This window comes from Lepus europaeus, chromosome 12 (assembly GCF_033115175.1).
Source record: "Lepus europaeus isolate LE1 chromosome 12, mLepTim1.pri, whole genome shotgun sequence".
In the NCBI taxonomy this organism is placed as follows: Eukaryota; Metazoa; Chordata; class Mammalia; order Lagomorpha; family Leporidae; genus Lepus; species Lepus europaeus.
Genome location: NC_084838.1, coordinates 29,183,404 through 29,202,447, shown reverse-complemented (window position 1 = coordinate 29,202,447; position 19,044 = coordinate 29,183,404). Strand labels below are relative to the sequence as shown.

Here is a 19,044-nt window from a genome sequence, read left to right as displayed (position 1 = left end):
TTGAGTAACTTAAAATAGTGATACAGAGAAGAAGTGATATGGTGACCAATCTATATACGTTAAATTAGATCCAGGATTACTAGAATGATTTTTTATTTCAAAATATTCATTAGTAGAGAGTTTCTTATGTATCTTATTTTAATATTTTATTTATTTTGGGAGGTAGAGTTACAGACAGAGAGAGGTAGAGACAGAGAGAGAGGTCTTCCATCCTCTGGTTCACTCCCTATTGGCTGCAGCAGCCAGAACAGGGCCGATCTGAAGCCAGGAGTCAGGAGCTTCTTCCAGGTCTCCCAAGGAGGTACCAAAACTTGGGATATCTTCCACTACTTTCCGAGGCCATTAGCAGACAGCTTGATCAGAAGAGGAGCATCCGGGACTCGAACCGACATCCATATGGGATGTGGCGCCACAGACAGAGGCTTTAGTGCAGTATGCCACAGCACCAGCCTCTTGCATTCACATTTGAAAGTAGTTTGTCAGATAAAATATGAAGTGATAATATGAATTTTTTTGTAGAAATGTTAATATAGTCCTGTAGGCTGGTTTTGAAATCTGGCTCTGGAAATTAGCTGTATATCTTTATGTAAGTTACAACCTTTCTGAGCTCCAATGTCCTCACCTCCAAGTGTAATTGTACTACTATTTGCCTAGGGGCGTTGAGAGGGTTGAATGAGATAATATGTGTAAATAACTGGTTAATGTCTATCATATAGAAAATCCTCAGTCAATATTAATTTTTGCTATTACCACAAACCCTAAAGAAAGTTGGCTATTCCAAATAACACCCATATTTTTCTATTATTCTTTAAAAGAATAACCAGGGGCTGGCACTGTGGCGTAACAGGTAAAGCCACAGCCTGCGGTGCCAGTGTCCCATTTTGGGTGCCAGTTCAAGTCCTGGCTGTTCCACTTCCAATCCAGCTCTCTGCTATGCCCTGGGAAAGCAGTGGAAGATGGCCCAAGTCCTTGGACCCCTCAACCTGTGTGGGAGACCAAGAAGAAGCTCTTGGCTCCTGGCTTTGGATCGGCACAGCTCCAGCCATTGATGCCATCTGGGGAGTGAACCAGCAGATGGAAAACCCCTCTTCTGTAACTCTGCCTTACAAATAATAAATAAATATTTAAAAAAAGAAAGTAGTTTGCTCCTAGGTTTTTTGTGATTAGAAGCCTGGCATTTCCCAGTTTTCAATTTCCAGTCTCTGCTGCTAGGTGAGGCTAAGCAGTATTGATCTCTCATCTCATTATTAATAAAATCAATATCTCTGCCTTTGTTAATTCCAGGGGCTCTTTCAACAATAAAACCAAGTAATGGAAGTGAAAGTTATTTGAGACATCTACACCAAATATTTTAATTTCCCTGATTCATGTCCTTTTCAAAATCCTGCAGATGACATAGACACATGAAAGCTGAAAACTACTCTGCAGTGACTGAATTCTTTCTGGTAGGACTTTCTCAATACCCAGAACTCCAGTTTTTCCTATTTGTGCTCTGCCTCCTTATGTACCTGATAATCCTCCTGGGAAATAGCTTCCTGCTCATAATTACCATACTGGATTCTCGCCTCCACACCCCCATGTACTTCTTCCTTGGAAACCTCTCATTCTTGGACATCTGTTATACATCATCATCTATTCCTCAAATGCTTGTCATACTTATGTCTGAGAGAAAATCTATCTCCTTCCTTGGCTGTGCTCTGCAGATGGTTATTTCCCTTGGCTTGGGTTCCACTGAGTGTGTCCTCCTGGCTGTGATGGCCTATGATCGGTATGTGGCCATCTGCAACCCACTGAGGTACCCCGTCATCATGAAGAAGGTGTTATACATGCAAATGACTGCATGGTCCTGGATCATAGGCTGTCTGAACTCCTTGGTGCAAACAGTACTGACAATGATTCTACCTTTCTGTGGTAATAACATCATTGATAATCTTAGTTGTGAGATACTGGCTCTTCTTAAACTCATATGCTCAGATATCTCCATGAATGTGCTTATCATGACAGTGGCAAGTATTGTTTTACTGATGATTCCTCTACTGTTAATTTCCATCTCATATGTGTTTATCCTCTCTTCCATCCTGAAAATTAATTCTTCTGAAGGGAGAAAGAAGGCTTTTTCTACCTGTTCAGCCCACCTGACTGTGGTCACGTTATTCTATGGTTCAGCTCTTTTTATGTACATGAAGCCTAAGACAAAGTACACAAAAGCATCTGATGAAATAATTGGACTGTCTTATGGGGTGGTAACCCCAATGTTGAATCCCATCATTTACAGCCTGAGGAACAAAGATGTAAAAGAAGCTGTGAAGAAAATCCTTAGCAGACTCTCGCATCTATGGAAAATATGAAAGGCCTGAAGGCATGTGTTAACTTCCACATTTTTTTTTGAGTCACAAATAAAGTTACAGAACCCAGTGCCAAGTGTGTATGTCTAAGCCAAATATGGAATTCTTGTTATTTTCTAGATAGAATGTTCATATAAACCTTCTGAGCACTGTCTTCACTTCATAGTTTCAGGCAGTATGTAGCTCTGCCAACTGGCCCTATATAGGGCATATGGCTTTTATGAAGGTGAATCTCTCCTTTCTCTTTGTTGTTTTTCTCTCCCTCTTTGCTCTTTCCTCCACCTTCTTTCATTCTGCCTCCTTCATCTACTTTCTTCTGTTGTCTTGGTCTCCTTTTTAGTCACTTTGAATTGAACATCTATTAGTTGTTGCCCATCATTCCCTCTTCTGATAAAATAAAGCATCTCCTTTTGACAAAGAAAAAGGTGCCTTCTCAGTCCATGTGCTGCTGGCTAAGGCTAATCCCACCTTCTACAAATGGTAGTAATTCCAAAACAAAAAGCTAGTCAACTAAAAAAAAAAAAGCAAATCCTATAGCTACAGTGATTCATTCAGCATAGAACATCAGGCTAATCAAACTCAAGACTATTCCAGTATGAAAAAAGAAGCACTCTTTTGGCTACTAAATTGATAGAATATGAGCCTGGAACCAATTTCATCAGTATAGTGGAGAAAGCCTGAGAGGTAAAAATAGAATTCAGAGAAGGAGGGAAAGGGTGTCTGGTGCTACCATTTTAACTCCTTGATCCAGCTATGTCTATAGTTATATTCATGATGATTCTTTTTAGTTTTTATGAGTCAATAAATTATCCTTTTATAAGAACAAAATTTTAGGGGTTGGATTAAGATGGCGGAAGAGGGAGAGAGCTTACTGCTCCCGTCTAGGAGAAGACAGTTTTTAAAAAGTGGAGAGAGTGTAGTCCCAGGGAAGACTTAGGGAAAAAATGGCAGAGGAAATTCCACACAATTTGAGGGACACTGTGGACCTACATGGAGGGTGTGGACACACACAACTCTGGACCCCAGCAGCTGAGAACCTCAGCACCAGCTCTGGAGTGAGGTGAGACCAGTCTGCAGCAGCCCAAGCCATTGGAGATAAAGCCGCAAGAACAGCCTGGAGGGAATCCGGCTTGAGCCCTGTGTGGGACAAGTGTATTCACCAAACTATAGGAACAAACAAAAGGGGGAGGATACATTTCTCTCTCCTCAACCACCCTGCACCAGTGTCCAGTAACAAGCTGATAGAAGGCGGATGCCACTTTGGACACTTATAACAGCTGCGTCAGCTTGTGTCCACACACCCAGCAACCAGCCAAGCAGAGACTCTTGAGTCTGGTGAGAAAAACTGACAGGGAGCCAGGTGCTTGGGAATGCTTACACTGAGAACTTTGCACAGATCCTTTGTGTAATTCTTGCAGCAGTGTGGATGAATATTATACACACAGAGGCGAGCACCCAGGCACTTGTCTCCTTTGAGGAGAGGAGGTGAGCTGAGATTATGCAAACAGAGCAGAACAAACCTCCCTTCTGATTAAAAAAGAGAGAGAGAGAGATTTACCATGCCAACCTGGGTATCACCTTGGACACTCCCTTCACCCTGGAGCACTGAACAGAGCTCCCTGGTCACACCCACAACATGCCTCTGGGTATTCACTGAAAAAGTGGACACTCTACTATTACACAGCGGCATAGTCCAAACATAAAAGCCCCCAGACCAAAAAAAAAAAAAAAAAAAAGCTTATCTCCATAAATGCTGAATAATAAATGCACACATTTAAGAAACAAGAATAAGGAATACAATATGACACCTCTGAAAGAACACAACACTTCAATACTAGAATGTGAAGATGAAGAGATTAAAGAAATGCCAGAAAAAATGACCTAAATGAAAGTTCTCTGTGAGTGAGATCCCAGTGGAAAGAATGGGCCATCAAAGAAGGAGGCACCTTTCTCTGAAGGGAGGAGAGAATTTCCACTTTGATTATGGCCTTGTCTAAATAAGGTCAGAGTTTGTGAACTCAAGAGGCTTCCATAGCCTTGGCAGCTCATGACAAGAGCCTTGGGTGATTACTGACATCATAAATAAGATTGTCAATTGTTAAATCAACAACAGGAGTCACTGTGCACTTATTCCCCATGAAGGATCTCTGTCCTTAATGTGTTGTACTATGCGAATTAATGGTAAAACTATCCTTCAAACAGTACATTATACTTTGTGTGTCTGTGTGGGTACAAACTGTTGAAATCCTTACTTAGTATATACTAAGTTGACCTTCTGTATATAAAGATAATTGAAAATGAATCTTAATGAAGAATGGGATGGGAGAGGGAGCGGGAGATGGGATAGTTTGTGGGTGGGAGGATGATTATGGGGGGAACCGCAATAGTCCACAAGTCATACTTTTGAAATTTATATTTATGAAATAAATTGATCAGAGGATTAGTTAGAAGTATTCAGAAGCAAATCCATGAACTAAGGAAATCCGTACATGACATGAAAGAAAATTTCTCCCACAAAATTGAGATCTTAAAGAGAAATCATAATGAAATCTTAGAAATGAAGAATTCAATAGAACAAATTTAAAATGTAATAGAAAGCCTTAACAACAGAATCAGTGAAGCAGAGAAAAAAATATCTGACTTAGAGGACAAATCTCAGGAAATTTTACAGTGAGACCAAAATTAGAAATCAAAACAACATTGTTGGAGACCTGTAGGATACTATCAAATAACCCAACATACAGGTCTTAGGAGTTCCTGATGGCATGGAAACAAAGGATTAGTTTTCAGTGAAATAATAACAGAAATCTTCCCTAATTTGGAAAAAGAAAGGGACATCCAAATACAGGAAGCACATAGAACTCCTCGCAGACACGATAAGAAAAAATTTTAACCACGACACACTGTGGTCAAACTCTCCACAGTAAAACATAAATAAAAGATTCTAAAATGTGCATGAGAGAAAAGCCAGTTTACTTTCAGAGGATATCCAGTTAGACTCACTGTGAACTTCTTATCAGAAACACTACAGGCTAGGAGAGAATGGTGAGATATATTCCAAGTCTTAAGAGAAAAAAAAAAATGTTAACCCAGAATACTGTACCCTGCAAACCTCTCATTTATGAATAAAGGTGAAAAAAATTTTCCATAACAAACAGAAATTGAAAAATTCATCACCATCTGTCAGGCCTTGCAAAAGATGCTTAAGGATGTGCTGTACACAGAAACACAGAAACCTGGTCATCACTACATAAAAGGTGAAGTTAGAAAATCTCTCAATAAAAGTAAAAAAGAAATCCAAACTAAAAAATATAGGAATATTTATGGGGAATAGCAGGGCAAAGCTGATACTTATCAATAGTCAATCTGGATATAAATGGCCTCAACTCTCCAATTAAAAGACACAGACTAGCTGAATGGATTAAAAAGCAAAACCCATATATTTTCTGCCTACAAGAAATACATCTCACCAACAAAGTTGTACACACACTGAGTATGAAAGAATGGAAAAAGATATTCCATGCTAACAGAAACCAAAAGAGAACTGGTATAGCCATCCTAATATCAGACTAAATAGACTTTAAGACAAAACTGTTAAAAGACACAAAAAGGGCCACTAGTAATGATTAAGGGATCAATTCAACAGGAAGATATAACTATTATAAATGTATATGCACCTAATTACAGGGCACCTGGCTATTTAAAAGAAATGTTAAGGGATCTGAATGGAGACATAGACTCCAATACAATAGTAATGGGGGAATTCAATACCCCACTTTCAGCAATGGACAGATCAACCAGATAGAAAATCAACATGGAAACAGAGTTAATCAACACTATAGACCAAATGGACCTAACAGATATCCACAGAACTTTCATTCCTACACTAGCAGAATATACATTCTTCTCACCAGTGCATGGAGCTTTTACTGGAATTGACTACATGCGAGGCCGTACAGCAAAACTCAGAAAATTCAAAAAAATTTAAACCTTAATATGCATCTTCTCAGATGACAATGGAATGAAGCTATAAATCAACAACTCAGGAATCATTAGAACACATGCAAACACATGTAGACTGAACAACATGCTCCTGAATGACAGTGGGTCATGGAAGAAACCAAAAGAGAAATCAAAAAAATTCTGGAAAAAAAATGAAGATGACAATACAAAATATAAAAACTTACGGGATACAGCAAAAACAGTGTTAACATGAAAGTTTATAGAATTGCTACCTATATCAAGAAATTGGAAAAGCACCAAATAAATGAGCTATCAATGCATCTCAAAGATCTAGAAAAACAACAGCAAAACAAATCCAAAACTAGTAGGAGATGAGAAATAATGAAAATTGAGAAGAAATTTATGAACTTAAAACCAAAAAGTGTTACAAAAGATTAGCAAAACAAAGAGCTGGCTTTTTGAAAAAATAAAAATGACACACCATTGGTTGAACTAACCAAAAAAAGGAGAGAGAGGAGGCAAATTAATAAAATTAGAGATGAAAAAAGAAATGTAAAAATAGGTACCACAGAAATAAAAAAAACATCAGAAATTACTACAAAGAGCTATATGCCAACAAATTGGGAAACCTAGAAAATAGATAGATCCTTAGACACATACAATCTACCTAATTTGAGCAATTAAGACACTGAAAACCTAAACAGACCCATAACCAAGACAGAAATGAATCAATAATAAAGTTCCTGCCACAAAGTAAAGCTCAGGACCAGATGGCTCCACTGCTGAATTTTATTAGACACTTAAAGAAGAAATAACTCTTCTAAGTAATTCAAAACAATTGAAAGGGAGAATATACTCACAAATTCTTTCTATTAAGCCAGCATCACCTTAATTCCTAAACGTGAAAAAGACGCGACAAAGAGCTACAAACAATTTCCCTGATGAACATATCACAAAAACCTCAACAAAATTCTATCCTACTGAGTCCAACACCTCACCAGAAAGTTCATCCACCCAGACCAAGTGGGATTTATTCCTGGTATGCAGGGATGGTTCAACATTCACAAATCAATCAATGTGATATATCACATTAACAAATTGAAGAACAAAAACCATAGGATTATCTCAATAGATGCAGAGACAGCATTTGATAAAATACAATACCCATTCATTATAAAAAACTCTAAGCAAATTGGGTATAGAAGGAACATTCTGCCAGCGCCACAGCTCAATAAGCTAATCCTCCACCTTGCAGCGCCAACACACCGGGTTCTAGTCCCAGTCGGGGCGCTGGATTCTGTCCAGGTTGCCTCTCTTCCAGGCCAGCTCTCTGCTGTGGCCCGGGAGTGCAGTGGAGGATGGCCCAAGTGCTTGGGCCCTGCACCCCATGGGAGACCAGGATAAGCACCTGGCTCCTGGCTTCACATCAGTGCGGTGCACCTGCCGCAGCACACCAGCCGCGGTGGCCATTGGAGGGTGAACCAATGGCCTCTCTCTCACTGTCTCTCTCTCTCACTATCTAACTCTGCCTGTCAAAAAAAAAAAGAAGGAACATTCCTCAGCTGGCACTGCGGCTCACTTGGCTAATCCTCCACCTGTGGCGCCAGCACCCTGGGTTCTAGTCCCGGTTGGGGTGCTGGATTCTGTCCCAGTTGCCCCTCTTCCAGGCCAGCTCTTTGTTGTGGCCCAAGAGTGCAGTGGAGGATGGCCCAAGTGCTTGGGCCCTGCACCTGCATGGGAGACCAGGAGAAGCACCTGGCTCCTGGCTTTGGATAGGCGCAGTGCACTGGCCATAGCAGCCATTTGGGGGGTGAATCAATGGAAAAGGAAGACCTTTCTCTCTGTCTGTCTGTCTGTCTCTCTCTCTCTCTCACTGTCTAACTCTTCCTGTCAAAAAGAAAAAAAAAAAAGAAGGAACATTCCTCAACACAATCAAGGCAATTTATGACAAACCCACAGCCAATGTCATTTTGAATGGGCAAAAGTTGGAACCATTCCCACTCGGATCCAGTACTAGACAAGCATGCCCACTCTCAAATTGTTATTCAATATAGTACTGGAAGTTTTAGCCAGAGCCATTAGGCAAGAAAAAGAAATCAAAGGGATACAAATTGGGAAGGAGGAAGTCAAACTATCCCTATTTGCAGATGACATGGTTTTATATATAGGTGATCCAAAAGACTCCACTAAGAGATTATTGGAACGCATAGAAGAGTTTGGTAAATTAACAGGATATAAAGTCAAAACCCAAAAATCAACAGCCTTTGTATAAACAGACAATGTCAGAGCCTAGAAAGAACTTCTGAGATCAATCTCATTCACAATATCTATTAAAAAAATTAAATACCTTAGAATAAATTTAACCAGAGATATCAAAGATCTCCATGATAGATTTTAAAAACATTAAAGAAGGTTATAGAAAGATACAAAAAAAAAAAAACACCATGGAAAAGAAAAAAAAAGAAGAAGACCTAAATGAAAGATCTCTGTGAGTGAGATCCCAGTGGAAAGAATGGGGCCATCAAAGAAGGAAGTACCTTTCTCTGAAGGGAGGAGAGAACTTCCACTTTGACTATGACCCTATAGGAATAAGATCAAAGCCAGCGAACTCTAAAGGCTTCCATAGCCCTGGCAACTCATGACTAGAGCCTAGGGAGATTACTGACGCCATGAACAGGAGTGTCAAATTGTTAAGTCAGCAACAGGAGTCACTGTGTACTTACATCCCATGTGGGATCTGTCCTTAATGTGTTGTCTAATGTGCAGTGATGCTATAACTAGTACTGAAACAGTATTTTTACACTTTGTGTTTCTGCGTGGGTACAAACTGATGTGATCTTTACTAATTATATACTGAATCGATCTTCTGTATATAAAGATAATTGGAAAAAAAAAAAACCCTGGTGTTAAATTGGAAATGGCATAGAAAATTAATTAATTTTTTTAAAAAAAATATTATGTAGGATCTCTGTCTTTAATGTGCTGTACACTGTTATTTAATGCTATAACTAGTACTCCAACAGTATTTTTTTTTCTTCACTATGTGTTGCTATATGGCGGCAAACTGTTGAAATCGTTACCTAATATATACTAAACTGATCTTCTGTATAAAAAGAGAATTGAAAATGAATCATGATGTGATTAGAAGGGGAGAGGGAGCGGAAAAGGGGAGGGTTGTGGGTGGGAGGGAAGTTTTGGGAGGGGGAAGCCATTGTAACCCATAAGCTGTACTTTGGCAATTTATATTCATTAAATAAAAGTTTAATTAAAAAAAAAACTTTTATGTTCACGGATTGGAAGAATCAATATCATCAAAATGTCCAGTTGTCTAAAAGCAATTTACAGATTCAATGTGATATCAATCAAAATACCAAAGATATTCTTCTCATCTCTAGAAAAAAATGATGCTGAAAGTCATATGGAGGCACGAGAGACCTCAAATAGCTAAAGCAATCTTATACAACAAAAACAAAGCCCGAGGAATCACAATACCAGATTTAAAGACACACTACAAGGCTGTTATATTTAAAAGAGCCTCAGGGACGGCGCTGTGGTGTACTAGGTAAAGCCACCACCTTCAGTGCCGGTATCCCATATTGGTGCCAATTCAAGTCCTAGCTGCTCCACTTCCAATCCAGCTCTCTGCTAAGGCCTAGGAAAGCAGTAGAAGATGGCCCAAGTCCTTAGACCCTGCACCCACGTGGAAGACTTGGAAGAAGCTCCTGACTTCTGGCCTCAGACTTGCCCAGCTGTGGCGGTAGCAGCCATCTGGGAAGTGAACCAGTGGATGGAAGATCTATCTCTCTCTCTGCTTTCCCTTCACTCTCTGTGTAACTCTGACTTTCAAATAAATAAATAAATATTTTTTTTAAAAAACAGACTTAGTACCAGTACAAAAATAGATGGATAGACCAATGGAACAGAATAGAAACACCAGAAATCAACCCAAACATCTATAACCAACTTACATTTGACCAAAGAGCTAAAACCAATCCCTGAAGCAAAGACTGTCTTTCAACAAATGGTGCTGGGAAAACTGGATTTCCATAACACAAGTATGAAGCAAAACTCCTAACTTACACTTTACACAAAAATTCACTCAACATGGATTAAAGATCTAAATCTATGACCCAACACCATCAAATTATTAGAGAACATTGGGGAAACCCTGCAAGACATTGGCACAGGGAAAGAATTCTTGGAAAAGACCTCAGAGGCACAGGCAGTCAAAGCCAAAATTAACAAATGGGATTACATTAAATTGAGAAATAAAAGAAATAGCAAAGTGAAGAGGAAACTGACAGAATGGGAGAAATTATTTGCAAACTATACAACTGATAAAGGATTAATAACCAGAATCTACAAAGAGATCAAGAAACTCCACAACAACAAAACAAACAACAGTTAAGAAATGCACAAAGGATTTAAATAGATGTTTTTAAAAGAGGAAATTCAAATGGCCAACAGACACATGAAAAACTGTTCAGGACAACAAGCTGCCAAGGAAACGCAAATCAAAACCACAATGAGGTTTCACCTCACCCCAGTTAGAATGGCTTTCACACAAAAATCAACAAACGACAAATGCTGGTAGGGAAGTAAGGGAAAAGGTACCCTAACCCACTGTTGTTGGGAATGTAAACTGGAAAAGCCACTATAGAAGACAGTATGAAGATACCTCAAAAATCTGAATATAGACTTACCATATGACCCAGACATCCCACTCCTGGGAATTTACCCAAGTGAAATGAAATCAGTAAACAAAAGAGTTATCTGCACATCCATGTTTATTGCAGCTCAGTTCACAATAGCTAAGACATGGAATTAACCCAAATGCCTGTTAACAGAAGACTGGATAAAGAAATTATAGGATATGTACTCTATGGAATACTACACAGCGGTAAAAAAAAAAATGAAATCTGATCATTTGCAACAAAATGGATGAACCTGACACCATCATGCTGAGTGAAATAAGCCAATCCCAAACAGATAATTATCATATGTTCTCCCTGATCTGTGAGAACTAATAGAGCACCTAATGAAATCTGTAGAAGTAAAATTGACACTTCGAGAAGGGATATCTTGACTGTGAAGGAACAGTTTTTTTTATTTTTTTTTTTGTCTTCACACTATTTGTTGAACTCTTTATTTAACATAGTTAATCATATGTGTATAAAGTCAATTGAAAATTTCAGTAAAAAATAAGAATGTGAATAAAAGAGAAAGGAGGAAGTTTGTAACTCTAAAGCTGTATAGCTCTGCATACATTCCTATGGACTTACTTCTCAGGCTACAGTTTAAAAACTTGTCATGGGGGGCCGGCATTGTGGAATAGCAAGTAAAGCCACTGCCTGTAGTGCTGACATCCCATATGGCCACTGGTTCAAAACTCAGCAGCTCCACTTCTAATCCAGCTCTCTGCTATGGCCTGGGAGAGCAGTGAAAAATAGCCCAACCTTTTGGGCCCCTGCACCTGCATGGGAGACCTGGAAGAAGCTCATGGCTCCTGGCTTTGGATCAGCACAGCTTGGCCACTGCAGCCAATTGGGGAGTGAACCAGCAGATGGAAGGCCTCTCTCTCTTTCTCTCTCTCTCCCTCTTCCTCTCCTCTCTCTGTGTAACTCTGACTTTAAAATAAATAAATAAATCTTTAAAAAGAAAACTTGTCATGGGACTCCAAATCTCATTAAACTTCATGGTAAAAATGTCATCTTAATTGTTAAAGTGATCGAGGCTGGTGCTGTGGCACAATGGGTTAAAATCCTGGCCTGAAGCACTGGCATCCTATATGGGAGCCAGTTCTAGTCCCAGCTGCTCCTCTTCTGATCCAGCTCTCTGCTATGGCCTTGGAAAGCAGTAGAAGGTGGCCCAAATCTTTGGGCCCCTGCACCACATGGGAGACCTGGAAGAAGCTCCTGGCTCCTGGCTTCGGATCGGCACAGTTTCGGCCGTTGCAGCCATCTGGGGAGTGAACCAGCAGATGGAAGACCTCTCTCTCTGTCTCTACCTCTCTCTAACCTTGTCTTTCAAATAAATAAAATAAATCTTTAAAATAAATTGTTAAAGTGATCATATAAAGTGTTAATGTGAACATACAGATAGGATTAAGTGTTAAAGTGATCATATGAATAGGATCAAGTACCTGGTAATAATAATAGAATTAAAAAGAAGAGAATGTTCCAATATGGGAAGCAGAACACACAGTAGATTCATAGAATGACAAACATTTTAAGTGTTTCTTACCTCAGAATCAGCCCTTAAGGTTTCCTGGTCTGGCTGAAAAGCCCATGAAAGCATTTCAGGCAAGAAAGCCAAGACACTGTGGCAAAAAAATGTTCTACATAAAGAATCTCTGTGAATGAGACTCCAGGAGAAAAAAGTGGCCATCAAAGAAGGAGGTACTTTTCTATAAAGGGAGGAAATAACTTTCACTTTGCTTATGGCCTTGTCCAAATACAGATGGAGTTTGTGGACTCAAAAGGCTTCCATAGCCTAAGCAGCTCATATCAAGAGCTTTGGGTGGTCACTGATGTCATACACGTTAATTGTTAAATTAACAATAGGAGTCACTGCGCACTAACTCTCCATGCAGAACTTCTGTCCTCAATGAGTTGTATTATGAGAGTTAACTGTAAAAGTAGTCCTTAAACAGTTTTATGTGTGTGTGTCTGCACACGCAAGTGTGTGCAAATTGTTGAAATCTACTTAGTATAGGTTTGGTCTTCTGCATACAAAGTTAATTGAAAATGAATCTTAATGGAGAATGGGTCTGGCAAGGGGAGAGGGATAAGGAGGATGAGTGGGAGGGTGGGTATGGTGAGAAGAATAACAATATTTCTAAAGTTGTACTTAGGAAATATCTATTCCTTAAAAATAAATTTAAAATAATAAAATCAATAAAATTAAAAAATAAAGAAAACTATCTCCAATTCTTCTCAAGTTACCCAGAACAATTGAAATGGAGAAATCTTCCCAAATTCTTTCTCTGAAACCAGCATAATCTTATTTCCTAAAAGTGAAAGTGATATAACAGAGAAGGAAAACTACATATCACCAGCGCCGTGGCTCAATAGGCTAATCCTCCGCCTTGCGGCGCCGGCACACCGGGTTCTAGTCCCAGTCGGGGCACCAATCCTGTCCCGGTTGCCCCTCTTCCAGGCCAGCTCTCTGCTGTGGCCAGGGAGTGCAGTGGAGGATGGCCCAAGTCCTTGGGCCCTGCACCCCATGGGAGACCAGGAGAAGCACCTGGCTCCTGGCTTCGTATCAGCGCGGTGCGCCGGCCGCAGCGCACTACCGCGGCAGCCATTGGAGGGTGAACCAATGGCAAAAGGAAGACCTTTCTCTCTATGTCTCTCTCTCACTGTCCACTCTGCCTGTCAAAAATTAAAAAAAAAAAACTACATATCAATTTCCCTGATGAACGTAGATGCAAAAATCATCAACAAAATTCTAGCCGATCAAATCCAACAACACATAAGAAATATTCCACTGGACCAAGTGGGATTTATTCCTGGTATGCAGGACTGACAAATGTCCTGTGAATCACATACATTTGCCCATACATCTGTTTCCTCTAATAGACTGTAGGTTTCCTGGAGACAAGATATGAAAGTAATGTTTATTTAAGGGTCATTGATACTCAGGAAAAATAGGCATTTATTATAAATGTGTGTTGAATGAATTAATTGAAGATCATCTTTCTTATGCTGTAGGCAAATGAGATTATTTGCTTTATAATTGCTGCCACTGTATTTTTGCTCCTACCATTCTATCTAAAATTGCTTTGCCCATAACCTATCTACAAAAACTCAAGAAAACACCAAAATGTCTCCTCTTAGAATCCTTTTTATCATCCTACCAAAATGCTACCTCTTCTTCCTATAAATTCCTATATCAATATATATAGTTTTGGGGTTATTTATTACATGAAGATTATATTTCTCTGGTAATGTATATACCTGTTCTTTTATTGAAAGGTGGTTAGGTAAAGAACATGTGAGCTATTTGCCTTTGTAATCCTACAAACATTGACAGAGCTGAATTTCAGTCAGTAGATTCCTTGCAGCATTGCATTTTACTTTTTTGTATAAAGACTATTTGTCTTTTAAGAGAATTTTCTCTTCATAGAATATAGGCAATATGACTATTCCACATAACACATACTATTAGCAATAACCTTGATTAAAATAAAATTACCTCTGTTGTTTATATGGTTCATCTGAGCATCAGGAGTCTCACTATACTAGATCTGCAGAGTCTACCTAACACAATTATATGTAGATATAATCCCTGACTATTGAGCTTATAAATTCGCAGTGACCACGTGGTGGAATAAGAAGGCCATGCCAAGATGGCCACTGGCAAGCTAGTATCAGTTACTCAGGAATGGCTTCAGAACCCACCTGGCAAAGGAGCCTGTCTGGCAACAGGCTATGATTGGTTAGGGCATAAACTGCTCCTTGACAGGATTGGCTGCCTCGGCTATATAAGCTGCGGCACCAACTGAAATAAACAAGTGTGTGGGCTGCTCACCTCTGGCCCACTTTCACCCGACTCCTGGTGTCTATGTGGTGACTCCGTGCCTCTTGCCCCTACCACACTCTTCCTCTTAGAACAAATCCACAGCAACATGACTAGAATAAAAAGATGTTAATTTAGGAAATAATTATGTTTATATATGTATCTCCAGCCCTGAGATCTAGTCTAACAGGCATTTTGAATATAACATGTCCAAAACAGAAACCTCATTTTTTCCCATCCCAAAACTACTTCTTTCCCATCTCAGAAAGAGGCAACACAATACACCCACAGGCAACCTGCCAGCAAATTCAACTGAATTTATGTTCAAAGTTTACTATAAGTCAAACCACTTCTATGACTATTATCCTAGTCCAAGCCACCATATAAACTATTTCTACAGCTTCCGAAATCATATCCCTGATTGCACCTTTGTTCTGCTATAACTGACTCTATGCACAGAAGCTAGTTTTGCTTTCAGAAGATTATATACTACATGTAAAGCACATGTGAGTATCAATGGTATTTTAAAAATCAGAGCAATGGGGTGGTATTGTGACATAGTAGCTTAGGCCCTCATCTGTGAAACTGGCATCCCATACAAGCACCAGTTCAAGTCCCAGCTGCTCCACTTCCTATCCTGCTCCTTACTAATGTACCTGTGAAGGCAGCAGAATAGGTCCCAAGTGCTTGGGCCCTTGTCACTGACATGAACATGATGGACTTACAGGCTCCTGGGTTTAGCCTAGCACAGCCCCAGGCACTGTGACCATTTAGGGGATGAACCAGTATATATAAGATTCTCTCTGTCTGTCTGTCTTTTTCTCTCTCTCTTTCACACACACACACACACACACACAATCTGCCTTTTAAATTAATGAATATATAAACCTCTTTTAAAAATGCTAATGGTAGAACCTATTTAATGGTTATATGATGTTTAACCTAAATTTCTTTCAATTATGCTTTATGTTTGAAATTTTTCATAATACCATATTGAAAAAACTATTTTAAAAACCTGCCAAAACTACATATCTTGAATGAATGTTGTATCAGTGAATGAGAAAGGGTAGAAGTTGGACCAAAAATGACATCACTGGGGACAGATTTTGAGATGCCTGAATAGGGAAAAGACATGCTGCTTTTGACCACAGGAAAATAGCAGAAGAAAAGCAGAGCAAGCTTCCTCAGGGGATGGTTGGAGAGAAGTTTGCGGAACAGAGACACCATAAAGCAGTTTGGGAGGTGCAGAGTTACAGCAGCAAGCAGGGACACCACACGTGACTTCCATAGCTAGGGGCTGGAGGAGATGCCAGCATCGGAGACCAAAGTTAGAGTAAACTATGGCAGCCTGTGTCACTGGTGATACTGCCTAAGGGAGTATCTTGCAGATGACACTGACTTTGAGTCCAACCTGGAGCCCTAGTCAAGAGTAGGGTACCCGCCTATGCAAGCAAAAAAAAAGGCATATTTCTTTTTCCAAATTACCCAACAGGGCTGTCCAGCAACTGGTGGAGAAAAGACACCATCTTGACAGTTGTAGAGGCTGTGGGACTCTCATGTGTGTGTGTGTGACCAGGAGATTCTACAAAAGGGAAAAAAACTGCATTCCCTACTGACTTTTTGTCTGGCTTGGAGGGTTGATAGGCAGCTGGGCACTATGCGGTGTCCCCAGCTTCTGAACATATCACAGGCTCTGGGGCTCAAACTGCCAAGGTAGAGTACCCGCAGGCAGCTGTCCCTGGGAACATCTCTGCTCTCTCTGTGATTGGGGCTGGCTTGCAGAGCTCAATGGATCCTACACACCCTGTGAGTGTGGGAGCACCCCTGTGGCTGTGATATTTCTATGACTGCACAATAGGCCATGGGGTGTAACTAGGAATCTGGGAAATCACTGTGTCTGGCATCAGAGCTCAGAGCTCCCTGACTGCCTCGGGTGGGTAATTGCAGAGGGTTCTTTGCTCACACTGAGGACCATGCAAATCTTTTGTGCAGTTCACGTGCCACTGTGGATGGGGGCTGTACCCAGCATGGGATAACCCAGGTCATTGACCACAAGGATGAAAGGAGGTGAGGTTGTGAACAAGCCAACAGACATGATCATACCCTGTCTCCTGCTGACAATAAAGCTCTACCACACCAATTTCTGTATCATTCTGGATTCTCCACTTACCCTTGAGCACTGACTCGACTTCCCTGGCCACATCCAGCACATAACTCCTGGGTGTTCACTGGACGAGAATACACCCCACTAGGCCACAGAGGCATAGTTCAATGATAAAACCCATTAGAGGAGAAAACCAACAATTATTATCACAAATGCCTAAAAACAGAGAAATTCAAGAAATGAGAAAAGGAAGTCAACACGACTACCCCAAAGGAATACAAAAACACTTCAATATTAGAATGTGAAGGCAAATAAATTGATGAAATGCCTGAAAAGGAATTCAAAAGAATGATCACAGCATTAGCCACAAGCAGGAAAAATAAAATTCACGAGTTAAATTCATATATGACATGAATGAAAATTTTCCCATGAGACAGGGATTTTAAAGGGAAATCAAACTGAAATATTACAAATGAAGAAAACTCTGTCCTTTGTTCTAGGCCCTGTCTAGCGCACTTGGGCCTCATTCCTTTGTAATCATAACCTCTACTCTACCACCAATGGCTCTACTCCCAACCTGTGTGTACTGATGGTCCTCTTCCCCACTTAATGCTGTATAATTGTTCAAACCTGGTAAATGCCACTCTTAGGATCATTGGTTACTATCCTCACTCTGTCTTTTATGACCTTGTCTAAATATGATCAGAGTCGGGGAACTTGGAAGGCTTCCATAGCCTTGGGAACTCATGACAACAGCCTAGGGTGGTTAATGGCGCCATAAACTAGAGTGTCAATTTGTTGGGTCAACAACAGGAGCCACTGTGCACTTGCTCCTCATGTGGGATCTCTGTCCTTAATGTGCTGTACATTGTGATTTAATGCTATAACTAGTACTCAAACAGTATGTTTCACTTTGTGTTTCTATGTGGGTGCAAACTGTTGAAATCTTTATACTAAATTGATCTTCTGTATATAAAGAGAATTGAAAATGAATCTTGATGCAAATGGAAGGGGAGAGGGAGCGGGAGAGGGGAGGGTTGCGGGTGGGAGGGAAGTTATGGGAGGGGGAAGCCATTGTAATCCATAAGCTGTACACTGGAAATTTATATTCATTAAATAAAAGTTAAAAAAAATAAAAAATAAAAAATACAGTGGAATGCATTAACAACAGACTTGGTAAAGAAACAATATCTCAGCTATAACACAAATCTTTGAAAATATCTCAGTCAGACCAAAAAAAAGACAAAATTAGAAAAAAATTTTTTTAAATTAAAAAAATAAAATTTAATTTAAAAAAATTTTAAAAAGTAACAACAGTGTTCAAGATTAATGGGATATTAACAAACAACTTAACATACAGGCCTCAGGAGTTCCTGAAGGTGTGGAAAGAGGGAGTGGATTAGCAGGCCTATTCAGTGAAATAATGACAGAAAAATTGAGAAAGACAGAGACATCCAATTAGTGGAAGCAAAGAGAACTCCTAAGACATGATGAGAAAATATTTTCAACTTGACAAATTATCGTTAAAATTTCAACAATAAAACATTAAAAAGAATTCTAAAATGTGCATGAGAGAAAGGCAGATTATGTTCAGAGAATCTCCAATTAAACTCACAGCTGATTTCTCATCAGAAACTCTATAGACTAGGAGGGAATGAGATACATAGCCCAAGTCTTAAAAAAAGAAAACTGTCAACCCAGAATACAGTACCCTGCAAAGCTCTCATTATGAATGAAGGCGAAAAAGAATTTCCATAACAAATAGAAATTATCACCACTCCTCTAGCCTTAAAATTATGCTAAAGGATGAACTACACACAGAAACAGATAGTCATCATTATGGAAGAATGTGAAGACAGAAAATCTCCTAGGTACAAAAATCCAAAACAATCAATAGGAATATTTATGGAAAAATGTCAGTCAGGTTGTTACTTATCAATAGTAACATTGAATGTAAATGGCCTAAATTCTCCAATTAAAAGATACAGATTGATGAATGAATTAAAAAAAAAACAAGCCATGGGGCTGGATCTGTGGTGCAGCGGGTTAAAGCCCTGGCCTAAAGCACCAGCATCCTATGTGGGCACCAGTTCTAGTCCAGGCTTCTCCTCT

At 39.7% G+C, this 19,044-nt stretch overlaps 1 protein-coding gene across 1 annotated transcript; it reads left to right on the top strand.

Annotated features, from left to right (window-relative positions):
* Nucleotides 1-1,403: 1,403 nt before the first annotated feature.
* LOC133771207 (olfactory receptor 13D1) lies at nt 1,404-2,348 on the top strand. Its single transcript, XM_062206947.1, has one exon. It carries the CDS (start codon nt 1,404-1,406, stop codon nt 2,346-2,348), a length of 945 nt encoding a protein of 314 aa, XP_062062931.1.
* The last annotated feature ends 16,696 nt before the right edge of the window (nt 2,349-19,044 follow it).